The sequence below is a fragment of the Temnothorax americanus genome, unplaced genomic scaffold (assembly GCF_048541705.1).
Source record: "Temnothorax americanus isolate GAGA-0224 unplaced genomic scaffold, ASM4854170v1 Scaffold29, whole genome shotgun sequence".
In the NCBI taxonomy this organism is placed as follows: domain Eukaryota; kingdom Metazoa; phylum Arthropoda; class Insecta; order Hymenoptera; family Formicidae; genus Temnothorax; species Temnothorax americanus.
In genome coordinates, this window is record NW_027509432.1 from 371,549 (window position 1) to 397,271 (window position 25,723).

Below are 25,723 nucleotides of genomic sequence, written 5' to 3' on the forward strand. Positions count from 1 at the left end.
CGTTCTGTTGCCAACTTTTGATGTCACCTCTTAATTTCGGTCCATCAATTCGCTCCTGCCTTCTTAAATTTGCCCTCTCTTTCTCCCTTTGTTCTACTTCTTCTGCGAAATCACTCGTCGTCGCGAATTATTCCGGTTTCTATCATAATTTATAGTTATTTATTTAAAAAATTTTTGAATTACGGAAAGTTAACGTTGGTATTGAGACAGTATTGCGGAATTAATATATCGCGTATTCCTATAGATATTCCTAGATATATAAATATGCCAATTTTCAAGCAACCATCACTCAAATAAACAATTTTTAGAAAGGTATGCAATTTCACTGTTACTATATTCGCACCATCTTTGTTCGACCAATGACTCCTGCCACTGAGAATTTAGCCACTGGAGGTTCGTCGAGTAGTCAAGGGCTAGGCGATACCGCTTTTGCGCTTACTCTATCCCTATCTCATTACTCTGTAGTAGATGCGCGATACGCCAAGGGCCGCGTCTCTTCCCTGCTTCAGTTAATAACGACAAACGTTGACTGCCGCAGACCACCTTATACGGCTGTATATCGTAACGGGACTCGTAAGATCTGAGTGAGCGTCGACGGAAATACGTTTGGGAAATTAAGGTGCAAAATTAATATCCAGGGTGGTAGCGATCCTTGCGGTCGATACGCGGTCACCCGCGGCCACCCGCGGCTTCCTATTTATTTACAGTGTTGCCTGAGCCTTGTCAGAGAGATATCTTCCACGGCCACTATTAACGATGACGAATCGCATACTGATAAATTATCCATTCGCAGATTTTTCGTGCCCTGCGTCTCCAGGGAGCATGCTCGCGAGGCAGTCCAGTCGGAAGAAATGTTGGCGCGACAAAATTAATTCGTTTCATCGCAGGCATATACCGCGGCGACTCACTCACGACAGATGGAATATCGCGCAGGGAGTGCCACCGATTAATTAGGAGCTGTCCAAGCGAGCGTGATAAATAGGTTGCGTAACGGGATCATTAAGACCTCGGTAAATTTCAACTGAACTTGTAGCGCGGTGTAATTAATGTGTAATTCGTCGCTCACCTGTAAGTAATTTCGATATAATAGTTTCGCGCGCGCGCGCGCGTCGAGTAATAGGTTTAATATTCCATGCACCCCGCGGGCACGAAAAACCTTAAAGGATTCGGGTAATTTTGACATTAATCATGGACCTTTTGATAAAACAACATCGGAGCTATTGGAAACAGCTCCGGTCTCATCGAAATTGTAACTCGGAATTTCTGAATTAATGCGAGTAGCAAATTGTTTTTGCGAGCACAACCCGCTGGCATGAACTTCTCGGCTTTGCCATAAGCCGCGTTAATTTCGGCATTGTATTCGCTTTAAGTCACGGGATCACAGACGTTTTCGAAGAACGCGAACTGTGGTAATCTGTGTACAGTGGAACTTGTGTGAACACCTGTTCCGTTTCAACACTGAGTGTAATTAGTCAATTAGTTGTTCTAGGCATATTACGAATTATGAACATCTTACTCTCTAAATTTGAATCAGTGAATAGTACTGCTGAATCAGTGAAATAGTCACTGATATCAGATTTAGAGAGTAAATGTATTAGTGAATTTATCGGTTTAGTGTAAATATATCGCGTATTGTTGATTTTATTCTCTCTCTCTCTCTCTCTCTCTTTCTTTTTCTCTGATACGTTAAATTTATATAGATAGTTAAAATTCAGGTATATGCCCGATTAACACTATTTATTATTATACATATATATACATATATTGTATATTATACTAACAATATATTTGAAATTTGGTTTCAGCTGTACAAAAGGAGATTTCTTGAAACTATTTTTACATCTGGAGAGTAAGGGCATTTCTGAGTACACCCCTTGGTCCGGGGTGCTTTGCGGAGAACTGCGTGACATCCCGCAATTTCTTTACAGTTCGAGATCGACACTCATTCTGGAGTTTCACACTGAGGGTCCATCGTCTAATTCTACTGGCTTTTCCGGCACTTTTAGTTTCATCGATAGACGTGAGTTACAGTTTTTATATAAAATTAACTTTTTAAATGCGAATGCTAAGATAATATGTACATATAATAGCAGTTCAATGGTCGTTCATGAATAAAGAATTTTAAGCAGAGTATAAAATGCAACTGATTAAAATATGATAATGTGTAAAAATCTCAATAAAAATTTTTGCCGTCGAAAATGATACGCGCGCAGAATCACTTGTATAAAAAAATCAACATTTCTGGTGAAATAAAGCCGTTGCACATTCTTGGAAAGCTTAGGATAGAAAATAAACTGTATTAAGAGTGACGGTATTTTAACGGAAACTTTTTCGTTTCTCGGTCTGGAAAATTCGTTTGGCTTGAGAGAGTTTACTCAACCTCGAACTACTGCGTTTATCGAGAAATTTTAGATCTTGTTTTACAAAACTCTTTCAAGTTCACTTCTAAATCATTTCACAGCTTGATTGGAAAATTATTTCAAAGTTATCAACAAATTGCTACGAATAATCTAATAATATGTCTATCTCCAGATGACATTAATCAATACACACATACAAGCTATATATATTGTTGAAACATAAATCGTCAAAATTAATAGCAATCTTCTAACTTTACGATAAATCGTTAGCAGGATTTTTCTCCATAATAGTAGCCTATCTGTGGTTTCACGAAATTAAAGTCGCAAATTTTCAGGCCATACGACCAGTCTAGAAATTTTGTAGATTTTAAACCGACGCCGACGGTTCGTTAGTAAGCGTTTCACGTATATAACTGCCCGACACATGCTTTAAACATGCTGTCCCGCGAACTTTTTATTTTGCTCACGTGTATGCAGTCGGCTTACGTATGCCACGAATAACAGTGACATAATTCTCCCACGGTGGGTGAGAGTTTCCTCTACAATTTGGAATCATTTCTGCATCTTTTTTTCTGCACTGGCTGCAGCGGGATCCTCTTTATGTTCCTACAACTTTCCGCGTGAAATTTTGTACTTTCCATGATAAAAAATATATCTCTCGCCCGAGATGCGACCAAACATGTGCGTTCTATTTTTTAATACCAATCTGATCATTGTTCTCGAGATTAACTGTAAATCACGCTCTCGCATTGCATTTCTATGGATTTCCATGCAACGTCTTAACTCTTACTCTTATACTCTTATTAAATATAAACAATAGCAAACAAAATTTGGGAAAAATTAAATAAAGGATAATAAAATTAATAACAAAAATTGGTTGCCAGCAGCTGACTGCGATTTAAGACTGACTATTATTTAGCCAGTCTTATATATCGTACTCTACAAAAATCCGAATTATATATTTAATCAATATTCGATGTTTTTTGAATTAAATGTTATAGTTATTTCTCGGTATTTTATCAAAGTTTATAATACTAAATATATGGGATAAAGCTCTTGACGTATCATAAGAAAAATACACTCGTGCCATCCCTATTACCCGAGAAACGTCACGAATCCATTTTGTTCGATCCATCATCCGATGAACACGTCGCTCGCGTATAAGCGGGAAAAATGATACTATCGACAAAAAGCATATCTTTTCTTTATATTTTTACACACTGTTTTTAATATTTTATTTTTATCTATTAACCTCATATTTTCATTTTCTTTTTTTATCACCCAACGATAATAAAATCGTTTTAACAAATTAATATATTTTGCAAATTGTCTCTGAATATGTAGTCATATAAATTATAAACTAACTGAATATGTAAAATTAAAGTGTAATTTCTAATACAACACGCAATTCAAACCGAATAAAAATTTGAAAGAGAAACTACAGGAAAATGCTATTCATGTATGTAAAACTTTTGGATTTTTAAGCGTTAATCTTTGCTGTACAGGTTTCGCTTGTTGGATTATATCGAGGAAAATATAGGACAAAAACTGAAAGAGAAGCTATTTATTTTCAAAATATTGTGTAATATACAATAGTTAAAAAACATTTTGAATCATATGTAAATGTGTAATACGTAGATGTTAATATATCAATAACTCATTGAAATTTTATAATTGTCAGAATTATTTGTGTTAAAAAAATTAATAATTTCAAACTAATTTATAAAAAAATTCAAGTCATTATAATTTAGAACATTTATATTTGTCATTTTTAGCTTCCAATAAGTGAAAGAAGTCTAAATCATACAAATTTTAAATTTACTAGACATCACAGGTTTTTTAGAGAGGAATTGATGTTTCTGATTGTAATTATAATTTTTCTATTCGTCTTTTAATAATAGCCTTTTTCTAATGCTAAAATATTGCAACGCGTTAAAGTTGATAAGATAGTAATAATTATATAATACTATAGGCTAATTCATTTATTACGCTTCTTCGCCTATAATCTCAATCTCGGCCAAATCCGCCAATTAATGAGAAAATTGCGAAGGCGTCTCCTTGGCGCGGTTACTAAAAATATCGTTCCTCCCTTCTAAGAGATTAACAAGGATAATCCCGTTTTCCTTAGATAATTATTTAAAGTTTAACGCGATGGGTTTGATGAAAAAGTTTCTATATGATATAACATGCCATGTTATTTTACAAGAACTATTACATCCTTGTTTGTACGATCCGATCGAAATAGAAAAAAAAATAGATTCTACAGTAATATCAACAATAGAACATAGATAGAGAAATGTCAATAACTATTCACAGTGCACGAACTTATAATAAGAGAATATCTCTCGGAGAATTCGGAACTAGGAAAGTTACAGTCAAAATTCTAACAAAGTTCGAATGCTTATCGTTATTGATAAAATGTGCCATAATTGCGATAGTCTAGATATAGGGAGGAAATATGGATCAAGTCGGAAAGTCCTTCGGCTATTTGTGCGATATTGATTATAAAGCGAGAAATTTAGTCTAGACTATTTTCACAAGCTTTCTTACCGGCGGCGCCCGCGCCAGGCTAATTACTTGGAGAGCGTCGGGCTCGCACCGAGATATTGACTTCAACTCGATATTCCGTTATCAGGATTCATTTTATATTTTCCGGCAATTAAAGGACATCAAACTAATACATATTTCGATATTCGTTACGTTCGAATGTTTTTAAGGGAAATGCTGTGCGATCGATAAATTTAATGGTGCAAAATTTTTCATTAGTTTGTTAAAATTTTTTGAAAAAAGTTAGTATAATTGGTATGGTTTGATAAAGCGTTGGATAAAAATAAAATTTGATTTAAAGATAATAAAGGTTAAGATAATTATTTTGACATTAATTATTAAACTATTTTGATATAACAATCACACAATAGTCACATCACATCACATCAATAATCACATTTGAAGTAATGATAAATAAAATTGATTTCTGTCGACTCATTGAAATCCCCTGAAAATATATATTTTGGCGGTATTCGTAAGTTCGTTCACATAATTTGATTATTAAAATCCTTGATAATATTTTCGGTAATTCCATTCAGGGATTCCCCAAGGGTAAAAATTCACTAGGCGATCTCTCTTATGCAATCCCACCTTGCCATGCGTATTTTCCGGTTTCTCGTACCTTAGAGACATCTGATACGAAAAGTACTTAAACTCGTAAAGTTTTTCAGACTGTCGAGAGTTAAGGTAAATCTTGCCTTACGGAAAGCAGGTTGATGGTACGAAACTTTGACTCGGGATGTCTATCTATTTCACGGCCTCGTAAACAACTTCGTGTATCATTATGAGTTTTACCGTAAGGACGAATATTTCTCACGATGAAGAAAGTTAATGAAACCAAGGAAAGGAAAGAAGCTTATGCAAAATGCGCCATGTTTCGGTTAAAGAATTAATAAAATAAGGTTTATATAGTCTGATATAACGTTTTAAATACTAAAACGATTTATTCGAAGGTAAAATATCGCGCTTGTCCAGTTTTGAAAAAATTATCAAGCATATTTTTAGCATGGGAATACTTTGGATATTGATCAGGCACTAAACTTGGCTCACTTCTTCTGCATTTCTCCTGCGGGAAATGAAACACATATACTCACGTCTATTATCTTATATATGTATATGATTTAAATTCCTTTATTATTTTATCACGAAATATGAAATGTTATTTTAGAAAAACTGTGGAAGCATCGTTTTTATAATGGTGGATATTCCCTAGGAGTATTATTTTGTACATAAATCGTTTTAAGCTTAATTCTTTCATTACTTTTGCATTTTCTACTAGATTGCAGGATTTCTCTAAATTTTGCACGCAGTCGTATGCTTAGATATATATTTTTCAAAATGTTTACATATTAACAAGGTACAATTTATACAATTTTGAGATAAGTAATGTTATATCTGAATATTATAAGTTTTATCAAAAGTATAAAAATATTTCGATATAATTACATAATGCATGACTATGTTGAAGTTTTCCCGTGTTCCTTTCATTAAATGTAACATTACGATGCGGCTGAGCATAATTTTAAAACAAACTTTGGTAATGCATTATCCGCGGCGCGTAATACGCTCGCGCCCGTGCGGATATTATCTATGAAGTATATGGTAGCATGGTAGGCTGCCGAAATGATGGAAGAGTTCAAACACGAGAACGTTACACGAAACAGTACATCCTGTTTTAACCGCTGCATCGTCTGGGTCCACAAGCCATATGCAGCAGTGCGAACAAATGCATCGCAACTAAGCTCAATCGCTCCAATTGCCTTAATTTGCACCGAGGCGGATAGATTGATATAATGAATCGCAAGCGTCATTACGCAATTAATTAACGAAATTCAATTGCATACGCGTGGGAATAACGATGCGAAATCGCGGCTTGGATTTTCGTTGCGCTCCCGATGGAAATTACGAAACAGCAATGTGTGCAAGTTTGATCAGCCATAACAACGTAAACAAATATTGACACTTTCGCACAAGCGGGTGGGTTCAGTTTGAAAAACGAAAATCTCAGCTGCGTTCAAGTTTATTCGACTGTTGTTTGTCCATGAAGGGGCCTTTTCATGCTGACGCTCGACGCTTGATTTAAGCGTCAAAACTGGTCACGTGACCAACTTCATCGGTAAGAAGGCGAAATAGCATCAAATATGCGAGCGTCGAAACAAGCAAATTGACTGAAACGAGCGTTAAAAAGACTGTCACGTGACCTATCACGTGATCAAGTGACGCCCAAATCGAGCGTCGAGCGTCAGCATGAAAAGGCACCTTGATAGTAGGTCGTCCCGGTTCGATGAACGATCGAGCAATGCAAAATTAATTTCAAATGGAAACATTCAAATCTGTAATTATAGCAGTGAACTTTTGATAAATATCTATGAGAAATACGAAATAATTAACTTTATAAATATTTACTTATATATCTAATTTATAACAAACGCACACACGTGTATACATTATACATACATATACCTTCGTTGCTAGCTTGGATATGGATTTAATTATATCGCGAATAAAACTGAGAATATTAATTTAATTTTGCAAAAATAAGTGAATCAAAAACTAACGAAATTTACTTTTTTAATTAAAGATAACATGTGAACTGGAATGTGAAGACAAGGGAACATGTTTGTTTCCTGTATTCATATTTAAAATAAAAATCGATGCGTCAAAACCTAATCTGTCCCTAATTGGACTGGGTAATAATCTTGAAAATTTGTGTCTACGTCGTCCTTGCGGAAAATAACCTACGTAACAAGATTAATTCAGGAAGGAGAGCACGAATGATGAGATGAAGAAGAAAGATTGATTCTGCAAGAAAACAGCTAATGCAGAAAGATTTGCCGCGCTGTTTCCACAGGAGGACCCCGAACGTTGTAAGTCATCTCGACACTTATGGCGTTCATACATTCGCGCGCGTTCGAGCGAGCAGTATTTGCCGCAACAATTTGTGCTCTGCTGTACTCGAAAGAATAATCGACACGACTTTGTTTTTATTTTACGCTTTCATCGTTCATTGTACGATATTTGACGTCAAAAAATGGAAAAACTGACTTTGTAACGTTTCACTCGCAAAACTTGAATTGAAAGCTTTTTCCGTTTCTCCAAATGTCGAAATGACGAAATTACGATGCATCCGCTTGTGCTATACGCGATGCCCCATGGATTGATCCTAGGGGTTCGTTGGTCGGCACCAGCATGTTCGGCCAAGTGACGGCTAAGTGTTTGTATACGTGCGCCTGTACATCACACGTGGGTACACCCACGGGCATACAGGGAATGTGTTACACGCGCCAGCCCCCTAGCTCGCCCGGGGTACCACCGGCGTAAAGTGACTACGTGTCCGGCGTACCAAGCCCATTAAAATCTATCTGCTAGCTGGTGTAGCACGAAATTCAAGAAGAATCCCGAGGAGCTTACGTTCTTCCACCGTGTTCATGCCGGTGGAATCAGGAGATTTCTGTTCGCGCGAACAAGCGGCTCTAGCGTATTTCCGATCCGTAGCAAAGATTGGCTCGGAGAATTCGTCTCTCTCTCTTTCTCTCTCTCTCGAGAGAGAAACATAGCTTCTTCCCGTCACAACGAAGCTGTGGGCTGCGTTTATCGTGCTGACGCATGATTCTTTTCAACTTGCATAAACAAACGCGAAACGGTGTGATTAGATTTTATTTTAAAACGTGTAAAAAGTACGGAATATATATTGAATAAAGCTCATTTTTGTTGGAGACATATATTCAAAGGGATAAATAGGAGCCGTTACAGCGCTTCGATAATAAAACAGCACGACGAATCGTTAATGGTCGCACTAGGTAGCAGGAGCGATGAATTTTGTTTGCAGTGTTTACTACATTAGCTGCAAACACGTGCGCGCGACAAGGCCGTGCGATTAATCGATGCCATTGAGCAACGCGGGAGACACAGCCAAGCGAAGGGAGTGTTATTTCTCCGTGGAAAAATGGGAGCCGGTTTGTTTGCATTTAACTCGAGGGGAGAAATATAGGATGGCCGGACGTGCGCACCGTCACAACTCGCCGAAACACAAAACGCGTCGTTAGCGCATATCCGTTCGTTAACATGGCGGACGAATTTACAGAAATGATTTATTAACTGTACATATTAATTCAGCACGATATACGTAAACAATTGTGATTTATTTATCCAAGATAAGCTTCGGAGAACCGCAGTGCTCAAATGAAGCAAAATATCAAAATGGTTATTAAAGATTTTGCTGCAACACACAAAGTGACAATTTAAGAGAGTTTCGTTACGATAGAAATCCGTTTTAATTATAGAGAGGGAATCCGGGTGAACACACAATTGGCTTCCTCGTACTTTATACGAAAATGCACGGCGCACTCGGTCTCTGACGTAACGACCTCGAGCTTTAGAAGATCTTCAGCTTCTAGCGACTGTACGTGCAGATGCGACCGACCTTATGTAAGCGAATTAATGCTTGCTCTCTTTTGGTACTATTGTACGGCGCGCTGATCGAACCGACCGCGACGCGTCGCCGTCGCTATGCAAAGTGCAAATCACTTAATTAACAACCGGATACCTACCGTGTAATCTAATGATAGCATGTAATGCAGGAATGTGATTAACGATCCCAGCGTATAAACATGTATTTATAAAATTTATAAACACCTATTCATATGATTTAATCAGTGAGCGGTATATTATGTTTAAAATACTTTAATCGACAATGCACTGTCCATAATTAAGCAAATTCATGTTATTGTTATGTATTGGATATTTTGATATTATTACAGATTAACAAAAGCATCGAGAATTATTTACTTGTGCTGTGTATATTAATCAATTTTTATGTGTAACAATGTATGAATGTGGATTATACGATGTAGTAATTTAACGGTAAAGGAGATACATTATTAATGTTCTCCACTTTATAATTAAAACGAAAACTCAATTGTTGTTTTTCAATTCCTCTCAATCGATTCATTTTATAAGTACATATCGGGTAATTCTGTATATAGCTAGTGTGAAATATTGATCTATAAATTACTTAACGTATACATAAGTTCTATATATATATATATATATATATATATATATATATACACACACACGTGTAATTTAGAAAATATTTTAACAGTTATAATTATAATACATAATCATAAAACTATGAATTTTGTGTAGCTTGTAATTCTTATAAATTTGTTTTGTTATTGATTTATATTGTCTAGTTGTACGTAGAATTCAGTCGCAAAACGTAGCATGCATTTTGCATATGAGGACAATCTGCTAACATCAAGATGAAAACGCTTGCCCGAAGAGCAAACGGCGACAATCGCTGCGAAGACTTCCATTTTTCAAAGCGTACAGGCGAAAGAGCAGCAAGACATATCTTTCGCGTCGTGGGGAACTAGCACGTCGGCACTTTCTACATCGATCGCTCTAAATAACTCGCCCGGTAAATTTATTATACTCGGCACCCTTTCAAAAAGAACTCCGCGAAACTTTGTTCCTAGGTAGAATCTTTTTTCTAGAAAGCCGTGTCCTCGTTGCGGAAAAAATTATATACGTATATCGAGAACTTATGTGGTTAACGCGTAAAGTGCAATATGCGTTACATCCCGGATAAGTACATTATGCACCGATAGCAATATTTAGTTGTTTTATACCTCTCATAAGTACGTCACATTTCGTTTGCGATTTAATTTAATAGTAATGCTCTTGAAGCTCAAATGAACACGATGTTAAAAATGGGAGCTATAAGTCAGTACAAATAACACTCATATTATGTTGATGATTTTTAGAATTTAATTTGCATTTTAACTTTATGAATTTAACGTGCAAATATCACGAAGTAAAATTGTATGCTCGCAAAGTAATTCCAGTTCCAGTTCCAGTTCCAAATTCCATTACTTTCAATCTGAATAATTATATATGTGTGCAAATACCGCGGCACCATGGCACAGAGTGCAGACTGAATCACAAATATATATATATATACCAAACCTTGATGAACTCTATCTTACTCCCGGATCTTAAGACAATACAGCACAAAATTAAGGTATGTTATTTGTTTAGTGGTAAATATAAGAGATATATCTTAACATATCTGCGGAAATGCTTTGAAAGATACAACTCTATTAGAGAAAATATGAAAATACTCGAGTTTTAAAATACAAATGCTGATTAATGAGGAAGAAGATTCCCTGATGTTTTTCAATTGCGAGATATTGTTAGCACAGACAAATAAGAACACAAAGTAGAAGAAAATTAAATTTTAGTAAAGAAAAAAAGAATTATGTAAAGAAGATGCCAAACAAAGGCGCTGCGAGAAAAGGCAGAAAAGGATAAGAATCTTCCGAGGAGATGAAAATATAAATAGTCCACGAAAGCGAGAATATTGCGGAGAAACGCGTTAATAAAGACGTCGTATAGCAATTCTACCGAGAAATTAGGACTGAAACGCCGTAATGCTTAATCGAAGCGTGCTAATTGTCTCGTTCGATAAATATAAATTATGTATAATTTAAGTTCTATAGATAGGATATAATAATGAAATAATTCAGAGATTTAATTAAAAATATTTACTTTTTTTAAACTTGTTTATAAGATTCCTTGTTGCCTACTAAATAAAATGTTCATATTTACGAAAATTTATCGTGCATTATCGATTTAAAGAATCTAAAATATTTTTTCAGATATGTGACAATCGAGTTCTGTAGAAAAGATTATTGGCGAAAAAAGGTACAATCGCGCGTAGCCTTACCATCGCTTGCGATCGATTGAGTCGATAGCAGGATGGGTTCCATTTAAATTTAGTGGCCAGTTTATTTCACATAAAAGGGGAAACGGGAATCATTTATACTGGAGCGAAAGAGTATCGCGGTATTGTTTGGAGGGAAAGGGGATACTTGAAAAGTTTGGAAATCGAACTGCGGGACGTTAGGGTAAAAGTCTTAAACTATTCTCGAAAGGAACATTATCGGATTACAAAAAAACGTGCGGTTCTCTCGCAGAAAATGCAAAATCGTAAATTGCAAAAGTTGGATTTAAAATAGCTGGGAAACGAGGGGTCATGTTATATAAAACTCCTTTAGGACCATTATATTTGCTTTTATATATAGGTAGAAATTTTTTAATAAATATTATATTTTAAATGGAAACATGTAAAGGATGATTTGTAATATGTTACATATATGATAACACAAATACGTTACAAAATTCAACAATTTTGACAAAACATTGAATTGTTCAGTATACATCTCTGCTTACGCTAATTTGCAATTTCAAATTTTGCTAGTCAGAGTGCCAGACAGAGATTTTTAACCATTCTCAAGGGAACTTTGGAGAAATCGTTAAGAATGATCTCTCGATAGAAAACTCCGAAAATTTAGCAAAATACAAAATCAGACAATATTTTCTATTATTAAATGATAAGTAATTACCACCCATGATTGATTATATTGATTAATTATTATAAATTTAATGTAAATCGTTATTTTTAGTATATTAGTAGTTTTATTAATTTACTTAATTAATTTTACTTTATTTTTACGAAATTTGAAAAATAAAAAATAAACAGGTTTAGCAACGAAAAAAATACAATAAACAATATTATCGAAATTTTGTAATTTTTTACATATTTGTTAATCTTAAAATAAAATTTAAAGGAACGGTATCCATTAAATTGCAACAAAACTGTAATGCCTTAGAAAGTATTATTGATAAAAAATTGTACAAGTTCGTTAGATTCCAAGACATTTTACTGCTGTCCAAGACACCATACCGCCGAACACCGGAATGGTTCGAACAGTTAGAAGGGACGATAAATTTCGAAGATTTCGTTGGATTCGCATTCGGAGATGCTCGAAGGTTCGAATGGTGGTAGCAAGAAAAAAAACGGGCCTATTATCAATTGTCTGCGATAAGGAAGGACCAGTCGGTAGGAAAGCCCATTTAGGATGGATATATCCCTGTGGATAGGAGAAATCCTTTGTATAGTTCGGAACTTTGCCCTCGAGAGATCTTAAGCCGCACACTCGAAATTCGACGACAGAGCCCGTCAACGATGCTATCGACACCTTGATGTTCGGTCATTGATGTTCATTAAACGTGATTTCATTATAAAGTCCCCCGCTCTCCTTTCCCCCCTCTCTCTCTCTCTATCTCTCTCTCTATCTCTTTGTCTGTCTCTTTAACTCTCTTGTTTGAGGTAGGTTAGAGCGTCCATAAATTACATCGAATAGGATATCAAGTGTCTCGTCCTTCTCTGACACAATAAAGTGACATCGGCTAGTGCAGTATATTGAGTATGGTCTTAAAGAGACACGTTTAAGATATGGAAGATTTAAGATGTGATTATACAGAGATAGATAAATTTGAAATAAACATTGCATTATATGTGCGCGCGCTTACCCCAATGTTTCAATATATTACATTTTAATATATGAATATTTTATATATAAAGGGTATTATGTGTTTGTGTGTGTGTCGATAAATTTTCCTGAGCTATCGCAACACATGAATTTTATAATAAATGCGCTTACTCGAGTATCAGTGACATGTCGGATACCAGTTGAGATAATCCACGTCCGTCTCTAGAACGGTATGCTTTAGACTCGCGCGCGACTTTATAATACCGCATTGTTCCACGGGACAATGAATACTGTTTGCGTAAAATCTCAAAGTTAATACTGACCCCGTTGCTCGGTGATGAGAGCCATGAGACCAATTGACCGTTTTAGGTATTTTAGGACGATACTGCACCGATTTTATCGGAATGCGAATGGCGCTATTGTTGAAGCACGAATAATCTTCAGTTTCGACATTACAAAGGATTATATTAGTTTTATGAACTTTAGGACTAATTAACGATTTTTTTGCAAATAAGAGACAGATTAGTATCAAATACACTTGCATTTGTATTCACGTCAACTCACGCGCCAAGTGATACTTGCATTCAATTCACATCGCGGTATGTATTAAAGCTGTCGCGATATTTGTCCCATATTGACCTCCCTTGCAAAACTACCATTGCCGTGAACACACGCGTTCATACGCTTCTCAAATAGCATTTAGTGTCGATGCGGCGTCCTCGAACGGATGTGCCATGCTTTGCGCCCAATAAAAATATTGAGCACATGTAACTGTTGTCCGCTGACTGTCCCAGAGCGCCTCTGCATGTGCAAGCTTCAAATAAACGTGCCGCGGTGCACGCTGTGACCCGTATCACGAAAAATGTCAACAGAACTGCAATTAGGCAGATATTATTCAATTTAAAGAAGCGTATCTAATGTTTTCGATATCCTTAAGGCACATAATTAATATAAACGCATTGCATTATCGATCATTGTTAATTTTCAACCATTCAATACAACTTGATTCAATACTTATCTTTGTTTATTATTTGATGTGTATGATATCATATGATTTATTGTGTTTGCGATCGCCGAGAGAAAGAAATATTTGTTTTAAAATAATTTTATTTTACTTCGCGGTATATAAATTTTTCCAAATTATAATATTAAATTGGACATACATAATTGTATTAATAATTAAATTTAATTATATACTGATAATTAAATATCGAGGAATTTGTTGATATATCTACGGTAATAACAATACACAATTACACGATAAACAGTAGCTATTCTAAAACTAATATTTAATTAAGTTTTGTATAGACTAACTGGCTTGTTCTAAAATTGCACTGGCTTCCACAACACTGGTCTCGTCAACACTAGCGGACAGCAATTTCGATCATAATGGATATCACGTCCGCAAATATGTTCGTGCGAACATATGGAGGAGACTGTAAACGTACGCGATACTTTCGGCACTCTGAATAATGTCGATCGATAGTATATAACGGCCACTATTTATCTGCTTTTAAACAATGCAAATTACAATTACGGCCCGACTACGGGGACAGCTCGCCGTGCGCGCCCGTCGCGCCGAAGCCATTCGCGTTATTTACCGTAAAAGCAGGCGCACTGTTATTCCATTATCAGGCATGGGTGTAATTATCCCGCTTATCGTGTCTTTCCGATAGCTACCATAGCTGGCATTTCCCAGATAGTGTGGCTCGGTATAAACGACAATACCCAGCGTCCGACAATCTTCGTTCCATCACGAACAGTGAAAGCGCGCGATTCGTCAACACGATTCGTATCGAACAATAATGCATTCTTCGCCGTGCTTATGCTTTCGACACTTATACTTTTATTGCTGATGCGTGACGCATAAAAATACATTCAAATAACTTATGCCATTAAATAGGGCTTCATCGCATCTATAGCGCAAAGTCGCTGCTATCGATGTCTCACTTATCATTTTTTTTTCTTCTCCTTTTACTCATCTTTCCATCTCTCTTGTCCACGCCGCGCTTTACATCCCATTTCTCCTCCAATTTATATTCAGCTTAAGCGTCGAAAGAAGCATTTTCTTTAGCCCTCGCAAACAGGCGAGCGGGGCGAGCGTTCTCCATAATCCGTGCCGAGGACGCACAAGTTTAAGGCCGCGCAGAGACTAGCTCAGTTTATATTCACGGTTCTGCTTTATACCGTGTTTAACGTTACAGGCGATCATTCGAGTCTGTGAACTTTAGGTGATAAAAGTATTACACTCTCTTTACTCGTGGGGAAACCATTTATAGGAAACAACTCGAAACTGAATTGTACGAATATCAACGAGCACGAATTAGCCGTGGCCAGCAATAACTCTCCTTAATTATTGTCTCGCGAACTATCGCGGTAGAATGCTGACATTATTTACCTGAGTTTACTGATGAATACCCTCACGATAATTTAGCCTGAGAGATACGTTGAGATCAGACAAAGGTCAGGTTTTTCAGCTTCTTTGCATAATCACTTACGCACAAACCTTATAAATAGAGTAAGGATATATATGAGTTACGAAATACTTATTAATTTTCACGATAAATTAAGTGATTTGGCAATACATACTGCATACATTTATCGATTCTAGTATCATTCATACTTATATGTTTAATAATTATCGCCTATTATATATAATATATATTTGATTAAACACGTATTCGGGAATTTGTATAGTTAAATGTATCGTTGATAGAGTTAATCAAGTATAATAAATTGATGGGATGAATTGAATAAAGGAATCTAATTAAACTTATTAATATAAAACATTTAATAATTATGAATGATATTACCACTAAATATCATTATTCGAAGAGTGCTTTTTTACATTATTACATATTACAATTTATACATTATTATAAATAATATTTTAATTTGAATTAATATTGATTAAATAAAGACTAATTTAATGGTTTTGTATGCTACGGTCTTAGCATCTATCTTAGTATCTATCGTTTTACGAAATAAGCTCTTTTTTTCTTTCCCTATCCCTCCCTTTCCTTCTTCCTCTCTCGCTCTCTTCCAAATTTTTTTCCAAATGCGCGAGTGCACACATACACGCATATGCAAACACAGATATACATACATACATACAACCATATATATATTATATGTATAATGTATATATGTGTGTACATATATAATATATTATTATTTTATTATCTTTATTAGTGAATATCGCATATCTCGTATTAATTGGTGACTTTTTATGAATGTTGCTTTGTATGTCACCAACTGCAGCGCGTTTAATATATATTTTTTAAATATACATTTTAACAATGCAAAATATGTAACGTACCTATATTAAGGAAAAGTTTATCCATTGAAATTTTTTTCCGTCAGAATATCATACTTTGTAAAATACGGTTTAAGATCCACATCCGTTATATTGCTAAGGTATATTATTCGAAGTACAAAGTGCAATATCATAAAATTTGCATCCGCTATATAATTTAAAAATAATCGCGAGCAAGTTTATGTCGTGAACGTCGTTTAAAATGTGTGGTTTTATATATAAAACGCGTGGACCGCAGGCGTGTGAAAAAAAGGGAAACCGTAGTTATGTCTCGAAGTAACTTTGAAACCGCACTACAATTAAAAAATGTAACTTGAGACTCTCCGACAGTATACAAAGGTTGTACAAACCGGACTCGTTGCGGGAAAAAAATGCACTCGGTGACCACGAAATTAATATCACCGCTTAACGTACGACATGTATGTTCCGCGATGTGTTTCGAGCGTCTCTCGAAATTGCCGTGGATGAATGTGGATGAATTCACGTGTTTTTCATCCGTCGTTGCATCGCATGCAGCATGTATCGTTCTCTTTTTCGTTGTCCACGTTGTTCGTTTTTCTTTAGCCGTGCTGTGCATACTCGTTTTTTTTTCCAGAATTTTCGAGAGGGACAGTTTCATTGCAGTACGTGGTACGTTTTTTTGTAATGCAAATTGAAAGCTGCAATGCCGTATGCGTAAGAAAAATTACCTGTCTATTCCCCAATGCTTTCCTCCTCAAGGAAGGAATTACATGTCATTCTTATTCCGTAAACGATGCCTATTGATTACTGGAGAAGAGAAAATAACTTCGTCTTTTATATTCTTATTAGGATTCCAAATTACAAGCTTGCTCAGATATTTACTCGTCACCCTTGTAGTTTTATCGCGGTCTGATTAAAGAAATTAAATATTCCTAATATATTATATTGATTATAACAAGACACAAAATTCTCTAATAGTCTCGTGATGATTGGATTTGCTTGATTAACAACAATTTCTATTAACTTGACATTCGTTTAAATTATGTCTTCAAAATATTTTGTATATCAATATGAAAAACGTACGTCACAAAAATTCTCGTTAAATTTGATAAATGTTAAAATATTAATTTGACTTTTCTCCATAATTTGAAGAATGTAAAATGTTTTCAGGCATGGTGTATAAAACACGCATACAAACCTAGCCTCCCAGTTACATTTCGTTAATTAAATGAGAATGGATAAGATATAAGATGTAGAGGCGTATCGTGTACAGGTTTGTAATTTAAAATTTAATAACGCTAAGAACTTGATTTATATTCCTTTCACTAGTAGGGCCAATGCCGTAAAAGCGAGTAGATGGTTTCTTTTCAATGATCGAAAGCCGACTGTAACAGTAATCCGATTATAGGGACGCTACACATATAGACGATTCTGCCGCTTTTTGTAGTTTAAACCTGTAATCCCGATCCGATCGTGGAGAATTAAGACGACGATTACGTATACTTGACAGAAAGAATAAGAAGAAAAATAGCGACTGCTCTCGTTGAGATATATACGCGCGCATTTATATACAGTATTAAACAAAAACCTTTGGAGTTGTAAATATTAGAAATGTAGAAATTATATGAATATTTTTATTTTTATTACATCTCAAAAGCGAACGTCCACAACAAATTTAAAAGAGCATGTTCACATTTCTGAAAATAATGCAAGTCTTTCTCTCTGACGTCATTTCTCTGAGTAACATAGAGAAACCGGCCATACCAAATAGACAAAATTTTAAACTTTCAGCCTTTTGTCTCGACAAGTGTAACTGGAGATGAAGTTGCGAGCATTCGTAGTGACAAAAGTTGATAAACATTAAAGTAAAGTAGAACATTTTCTGCTTCAAGTTGCACACTGTTCCGTTTTACAGAGGTATTATCATCTTAAAGTTATTATAATTAAATTCGGGAAACTTGCAAAATTCAAGAATATGGCGAATTTTAAACCACAAGCGTCCTGTTATTAAGCTTTTTTATTTAAAAAGAAAACGGAAAATATGAAATGTTGAAATAAAAATAAGGATACATGTTTTGAAATGCATCTCACTGTAACTCTTAATTAGATTACAGTCTGTCAACTTTAAAGTAGTAATTTATAGCAAAAAGGAGACATTTTCTATTGGTCCATGAATCCCGAAAAATCCGAATGCAATCCGCTTAGAAAAATAAAACGTAGCATCCGCGTATCGATTACGTTGGCTTCTTTCCGCCCGAGGTGTAGAGAACTCAGACATCACGACCGGTACCTTTTTCGTTCAAAGCGAAAAACTGGGTCAAGCGAAAGTGTCTGCATGCTTTTATTCCTCGGTAACGGAGAAATATATATGAAGATGAAATAGCGGACCCTCCTTTGTCGGGCGATGGGCGTTGACAAAGCACGAATAAAAGATTGCTCTTTGTTCGTATTTTTACATATATTTTTCGCTCGTAAATTCTGGAAAACAAGGCAGAGCGCATACTGACGCATGAGCGAGATAACCTTGCTTGTTCCAGTTGATAAGAGAAATCTTTCAAGATTCAATCGTTTGTACGTTCAAACGGATTGAATCGATGTCGAACGAGCGAAATGGTGACGAAGGGAAGGCAGATCGATCGGAAAATGCTATCGTCTCGTTGTCATCGATATTCCACCGTGAAACGTCTCTTCTTGCTGTCATACTTCGATAAACATTTATCTTTATAGAGATTTGACACATAATAGTTTTGTATTTTGCGAATATTTATTTTTTTGCATTTTTTATAATGCGTCGTAATATTCTTCTTTTATTATGTGCTTTACCTTAATTATTTCTTTACACCTATGTATTGAGTTAGTTAATTCTCATGAACATTATTATTATTAACATTATTAATTTAATTAATACACTTTTATATTATACGTTTACATTTTTTAATTTTGATGATATTTAAATTTTGCTACTGATGAGAGACTAATGTCTCACACAGAATAATTATTATTTCTTTTCCGATTACATATGTCTCCTTTTCATTGATCGTGCTATCAATATAAACCATTGAAATGATCAGAATATATTTAAAAAATCTAGATACAAATGCGTATCTTCAACATCTTAAATCTCTTCATTTATTAACTTCCCTAAAACAAAAAATTGATAAAAGTTAAAAGTGAGTCATCCTTCGACTGATAACAAAGTATCGATTCGCTTGTCAGTAACTTTCGTCCAGAGAAATTCTTTTTCCTTTAGAACAGCTACTTCCTAATAGAAAGAGATCGAATTCCCCGCTTTCTTTGTAATTCTATTGTAGAGGAGTCGTCGAGTATCGGATATTGTACATAGCCGTGCATCGTACAGGACGATCACAGCAGAATGATGCATCGATCGATCGATTGAAAATTTTTTATCTGAGAGATAACGGTGTCACCGCAATCAAGGTTTCCCTTCGGTTTATTTTTATCAAGAGCGTGTCTCTTCTTCTGTGTCAGGCGCGTAACAGGGATTTTAAGCCACTTTTACGTTACTTTAATCTTGTTACCAGGGTATGCTAGATCTTTTAACATAATTACAAAGTAGGTAACGCGATATTTGAAACTAATTTAAAAGAGATATTATCTATAGATATAAGACTGCTTTTTAAGTATTTCTCAAGTTGAAAAGTTTAATGTATAATACCATAATATGGACTTTTCATAAGCAAGCTACATATATTTCTAATTTGCAAATTGCTAGCTTTGCTTTTAATTGCAATACGAGGAGTATATGATACAATCCAATAGCGCGAAAAGCAATGGAAGAAGAAGGAAGAAAAATGTATGTAAGATAGTGGCATATAAGCAAGTATGAATGTGGCATATAAGAGGCTCTAGACTGTCGAAGGAAGAAGTATCGCGCAAATGGTGCTTTGAAAGAGGATCAGTAGAGCTATTATATGCGACGTAGTCGAGTGAGGTGAAGATACGAGACCCATCATCCCGGGCAAGCGTTTGCACTCTGCCAGACAGCTTCTTCTTGTGCCACCAGAAAGCAAGGCATGGCTACATTGCGCACTCAAAGTCTTCTTTACATAAGACGCTTTATTAGTTCAATAAAATAGAATTACTTATTGTTAGCTACGATTTGTAAGAATTGTCGGCTTTGCTGCGCGCCGCGCCAAGCTATAAAAAGAGGAAGTCGATTATTCTGCCCTCTGTTCTACATTCTACTTCTACATGGAAAAGTTAGGAGATAACGAGAAATATTATATTGTTGAACCTACAGCAATATGTACCTAAATCTTACAATTAGAACAATGAATGTCAACATTTGTGTATTGATGATGCAACTTTAAATGGAATGTACCATACATTTTTTTACTTATTTGATGAATACAATAAAATAAAAATCTCGTATTGTTAATATGCCTTAGTTTGTACATGCACTGAGAAAGTTATAAGTAATATAGGGTTAAAGTACTGGTGAATTTAACCTGTTACTACTGGGATGGGTGCGCGAGAGTTGTTTACAAGAATGCGTCTCAAGCTTTACTCGGTACCGCGACCTGTGTACTTGTTTACCTTTTTATCCGACAGACACAATGTTCTTCGCTCTGTAGAGCCTCTATCTGTTTCCTTTCTAAAAAAAGGCATGTTAAATCGATACTCGCATCTCTCGAAGTCTTCTCGAAAGTCTCGACGTGTTTTGTTGGCTCTTTTCCGCGATGCTGATTGATTCTGTTGCTGCGCTAACTTCGTGAGTGGCTGTCATAGCATATTTTGACAGTTGTGTGTAATATTAAAGCTAAATAGCGCGCGCGAAACGCGCGTCTGTGATGTCTAGTTTACAAAAAAATAGAAGAAATTTAAGAAACGACTTTTTTTATTAACTATTTTATTACTATTGTTCTATCGCAAGATCCATGAACCTAGCACATGTTAGAGAAAATATATTGTATATTATTATTGTTTATATTACTTTCTCAACAGAGTATCGAAGGCTTCACAAACGCAAACATTTTGTGTAACTAAAACCAATTATTTGCGTAAAATTATTTACGGGAAGCATTTAAATGTCGCGCTTATACCATCCTCATTAAGTCCATACTAAACTGTTTGGGGTCTTATAAAAAGAGCTCGGTGCGTGGTCTCGCGCGAGCGGAATCAGCGGTTACGATGAATGCTCCGTAATTTTCCTCACAGGAGACTTGCGATGAATCTCAAGATTTCTCGACGCGGTTACGCTTGCGAACCATGAAAGTGCAAGCTTCTCATGTTTTCCAAGTTTGGTTTGTGTATACTTTATATACATATATCTCTACGTTCGCGCGTACATAATGACTCTGCGCTTGCGAAAAATTTCACGTGACTATAAAGAAATCAAGAAGACGGTACACAAAGACGATACACAAAGAGAATTACGTCGCGATGAGAGTAGTTGTAAGATACCAATGTAAAATGCTATATACAATCTCCAATGTGCCGTAGTGAAAGTGATCCTCTTTGTACTTGATCGTCAATAAAATACTATACTTAGTCTCTCCATATTTTTTCATTCGTAAACTTAATCTTCTGAAGTGGCAACATCGAGTCTATGAGCTCCAACCTCATTCATAATGCGTCATAGGACAATTATGAGATTATTAATGATGTGATTAAAATATTAAATGGACTCATTAATTACTAGATTGATAAAAGTGATTTATAAGATTAACTTATGAAACTAAATTATATACGTTAGTTTTTCTATATTATCTAAATCATTTTAAGCCGATGTTCTACAATAACTTTTACGTGTGTCGAGATTGCATTGTGTTAAAATAAATACGCGAAATAAATAAATGAAGATTATGCAAAATTGCCGTGTGCGTGTGTACAACCATAGAGAGAGAGTTCGATGCATCTTACTGACCGAAGTGCACTGAAAGCTCCGTAACACTGACTCAAATTCCAGCGTTATTCTCTCAAGCAAGGAATTTTTATTTCCATCTACATTTTCCATTCTACCTGCGAATGACCGAGGATGTGATGTGAAATTTTATGCATCGACACCGGGCTATGCTTGTCACCTCCAGCGCGGGCTAGTGCATAAAATATTCAGATAAGATCTGTCGGTACGCGGTTTCACCCTCGGAAGCTTAGCGTGTGCACGCGTGGGAAATAAAAATGCGCTCTATGGAAATTGGAAATCGACGATGTTTTCCATAGGGATTTTAATTTATTATTCTTGCTTGAGCTTTATTAATTAGAAAAAACGTTTTAATGCAGATTATATGTGGTTGCATAAAAAACCTCGGCGTTCATTACAATTGTTAAAAGTACAGAAAAAAAATCTCATAATTAGTAAAGAAATATTAATGCCGGTATTTTATGCGGTGAAGAACATTAATCTGTACAGTAACATCACGTAAAAAAAATGCAACAATAGAAAAAATCATGGGAAAATTAAAACAGTGCACTATTTTAAAACTATACGTGATCGTAATTCCTGGCCAACGTGAGATATGACTTTGAGAGAGTTTTGACTTGCCACTAGACTCGTAATTGGGACTGGTATCCCAATGGAGCTGTTTCATAATTCAAACGTATGCACAGCTTTTCCCGATAACGCAAAAATTTGAAATAAATCAATGTCGAGAGTACAGCGCGCATTAAACACATGTGTGTGTGTGTGTGTGTGTGCGTGTGTGCATCGAGAAATCACGTCGTTAATTTCAATCACATATGACAGATATCTTATTCTTCTTTCGATAGATTAACGAAAGTAACGATAATGCGAACACAATATTGACAATATAATCTGTGGTTTCGCTTTTGATTTATCAAAAGAAAAGTAGCGTATGATGTACATAACATGCGATTACGGTTTTTTCGCTATGTTATATGCTTCCATTTTGTGAAATGTTATTGGAAATGGAATTGTTTAACGCGTTAAAAACATATAGAGATCTATCATCTCGAGAATGATGTTTCGCTTTTCTTGCATCTAATACGCAGCTCTCTATCGTAACAAGACAGAACGTTCTTGCAATCTGACACGTGACACTGCACCGTGAGCAAAGACCGACGTCATCAAGCGTGCTATACATGTATCTACAATTTTCGTGAAGAACGTTATGCACACCCTATCATCTATGAATTCGGTTTATAAAAAAGCATTGCCGAAAATTGGTCAAATTTAAAAATAAAACGAAATTAATACGATTGTCCGATCGGAAAAGTATAGACGCAATTCAAAAATAAAAACCAATGCAAAGTCACAAATATCACTTATGAGTATTTTAATTGCTTATCGTTTTCATAATTTTTTCTGTCTTATCTTTTGTGAAAAATCAAAGAAATTTGAATTTTCCCTTTTTGATCTTTATTCTCGTTATCCCATGTAAACCATACTTGTCTCGCAAACCGCAACGTGACGTCGGATATCAAGACGATATCAAGCGTCCAGCACACGTACAATTCCCCACGAGAGATAGGTTGCATATACGCATGAATGTATATGTGTGAAGTCGATCATACACAATACATTTATTCCAGAACACATCGACGCTAAACTTCGAATAGTTTGTCTGAATTCTGAGAAAAAGGAAGATGAGAACGCGGAAGAATAAATATATTTAAAAACTGAACAAAATTAATCAATGGTTCTAATTTATGACGAAAAAAGAACACCATTTTTTCAGGAAGAAAGTAAAGTTTTGCAAGTTTGATTCTTTCGGATTTATCATCGCCGAGAGAATTAATATTATCAAGCTATCAGCATGATGAAATATATTAATTAAATATCGAATGGAATATGCATCATTTATGTAGTTTAATTTTTTGTCTCACTCTCTGGACCTTCTGTCTTTTCGTATTAAAGTTTGAAACGTAGATAGGAATAATTTTTCCGAAATTTGTCTGTGTGTATAAAACCTGAAATTTGAAAAATGGATCGAGTCTTATTCGAAAATTTAAAATCATATATAGCAGAAATACACGCAAGCAGATTTTACATATTTCGAAATTAACTTATTAATGTCGCATGATAGATGGAATTGCTTGGTTGTTCTTATTCTATGCCTGTGTGTTTTACTGTGCACTATATAGGGCGGAGGGAAGATGGGGGATCTCCTCCCGTTACTACTCGTCCTGGCAGTACGATGATAAAAATTGCTTTCTCCGGAGAATTATTTTGATTAATTTTAGCTGTTTTATTTCATGCGAAGCATTGTGCTAATTGTAATTGAATTAAAAATGTATTCAATTTATTTTCGCACAATTTTTAACAACAAATATTTTTGTTGCTCCTTCTATGCATAATTATTTTGTAAACTATTGTAAAATCCTGAAACTAGCAGTACAAGAAGAAATACGAAGTATATTGAAATATTTACAACATCTGCGACTTCATTCGTTAAAAATTTAAAAAAATACTTCAATAATTACTTCAAAATTACTTCCATATCTATAAATTATTTTATTCTTCATTTTGCATATATTAGTTCTCGGATCTCAATGCCGATGGCATATTCGAGGGGGTCGACAGATCATTATTTTATAATCTAATTATGGTCTTTGAATATCATAAAGTCCGACGGAGCTCCATTTATCACGATAATTGATCGAGTACAATGCAAACGTATATTGGACCTTCTTGACTGCTATTCGCATTACTTACAATAGAACTATGCCGATGGGCGTGTTAACGATTAATTCATTCTGGAATTCGACATTTCTTTTACGGAATCTCTTCACTAGCAGATAGATGCGGCCGACGACCTTCTCCAACCTCCTCCTGTCTGTTTTTTTTTATCTTCCGGAAACTACCGCTTTTTCCTCCCGCCTTTGTTTCAAGCACAAAAGAACGATCTCGGGTATTCTGAATTGCGCGAGCCAGCGATGTAATTGCCCGTACATATCCCGTAGAAATCGTGGAATTTAAAAACGGTACGAGTTCTTTGTACGCGCATGAACGGTGATAATTCCCTGCGCTTTTAGCAAAATCGGTCGGCACTGTATTTCTCTGCCGATGTCGTTATCGCGCTAACCCGCGTACTCGAGATATTTGTACATAGTTCGGAACGTACGTCGAAATCGCTATTGCACAAATATCCGTTATATACACGCTCGCTCTTTGGTTTTATTTTGAAACATGCGCAGCTACTCTGCAAAAACTATAACGAGGTGGGTGGATAGACAAACAAAAAAAAAAGATTAGGATTAACTTCGATTCTGTGCATTGT

General features: G+C 35.4%; 2 protein-coding genes across 4 annotated transcripts in view; one reads left to right on the plus strand and one right to left on the minus strand.

Annotated features, from left to right (window-relative positions):
• M (zona pellucida domain-containing protein miniature) overlaps positions 1–25,723 on the minus strand; it is a 267,575-nt gene that overhangs the window by 114,173 nt on the left and 127,679 nt on the right. The window lies entirely within an intron of this gene.
• Sol1 (CUB domain-containing protein Sol1) overlaps positions 1–25,723 on the plus strand; it is a 232,044-nt gene that overhangs the window by 81,849 nt on the left and 124,472 nt on the right. For all 3 annotated transcript variants that reach the window (XM_077410713.1, XM_077410711.1, XM_077410712.1), the window contains exon 4: positions 1,806–2,020. In XM_077410713.1, coding sequence (XP_077266839.1) covers positions 1,806–2,020 — 215 coding nt within the window. The remainder of the gene's footprint in view (positions 1–1,805; positions 2,021–25,723) is intronic.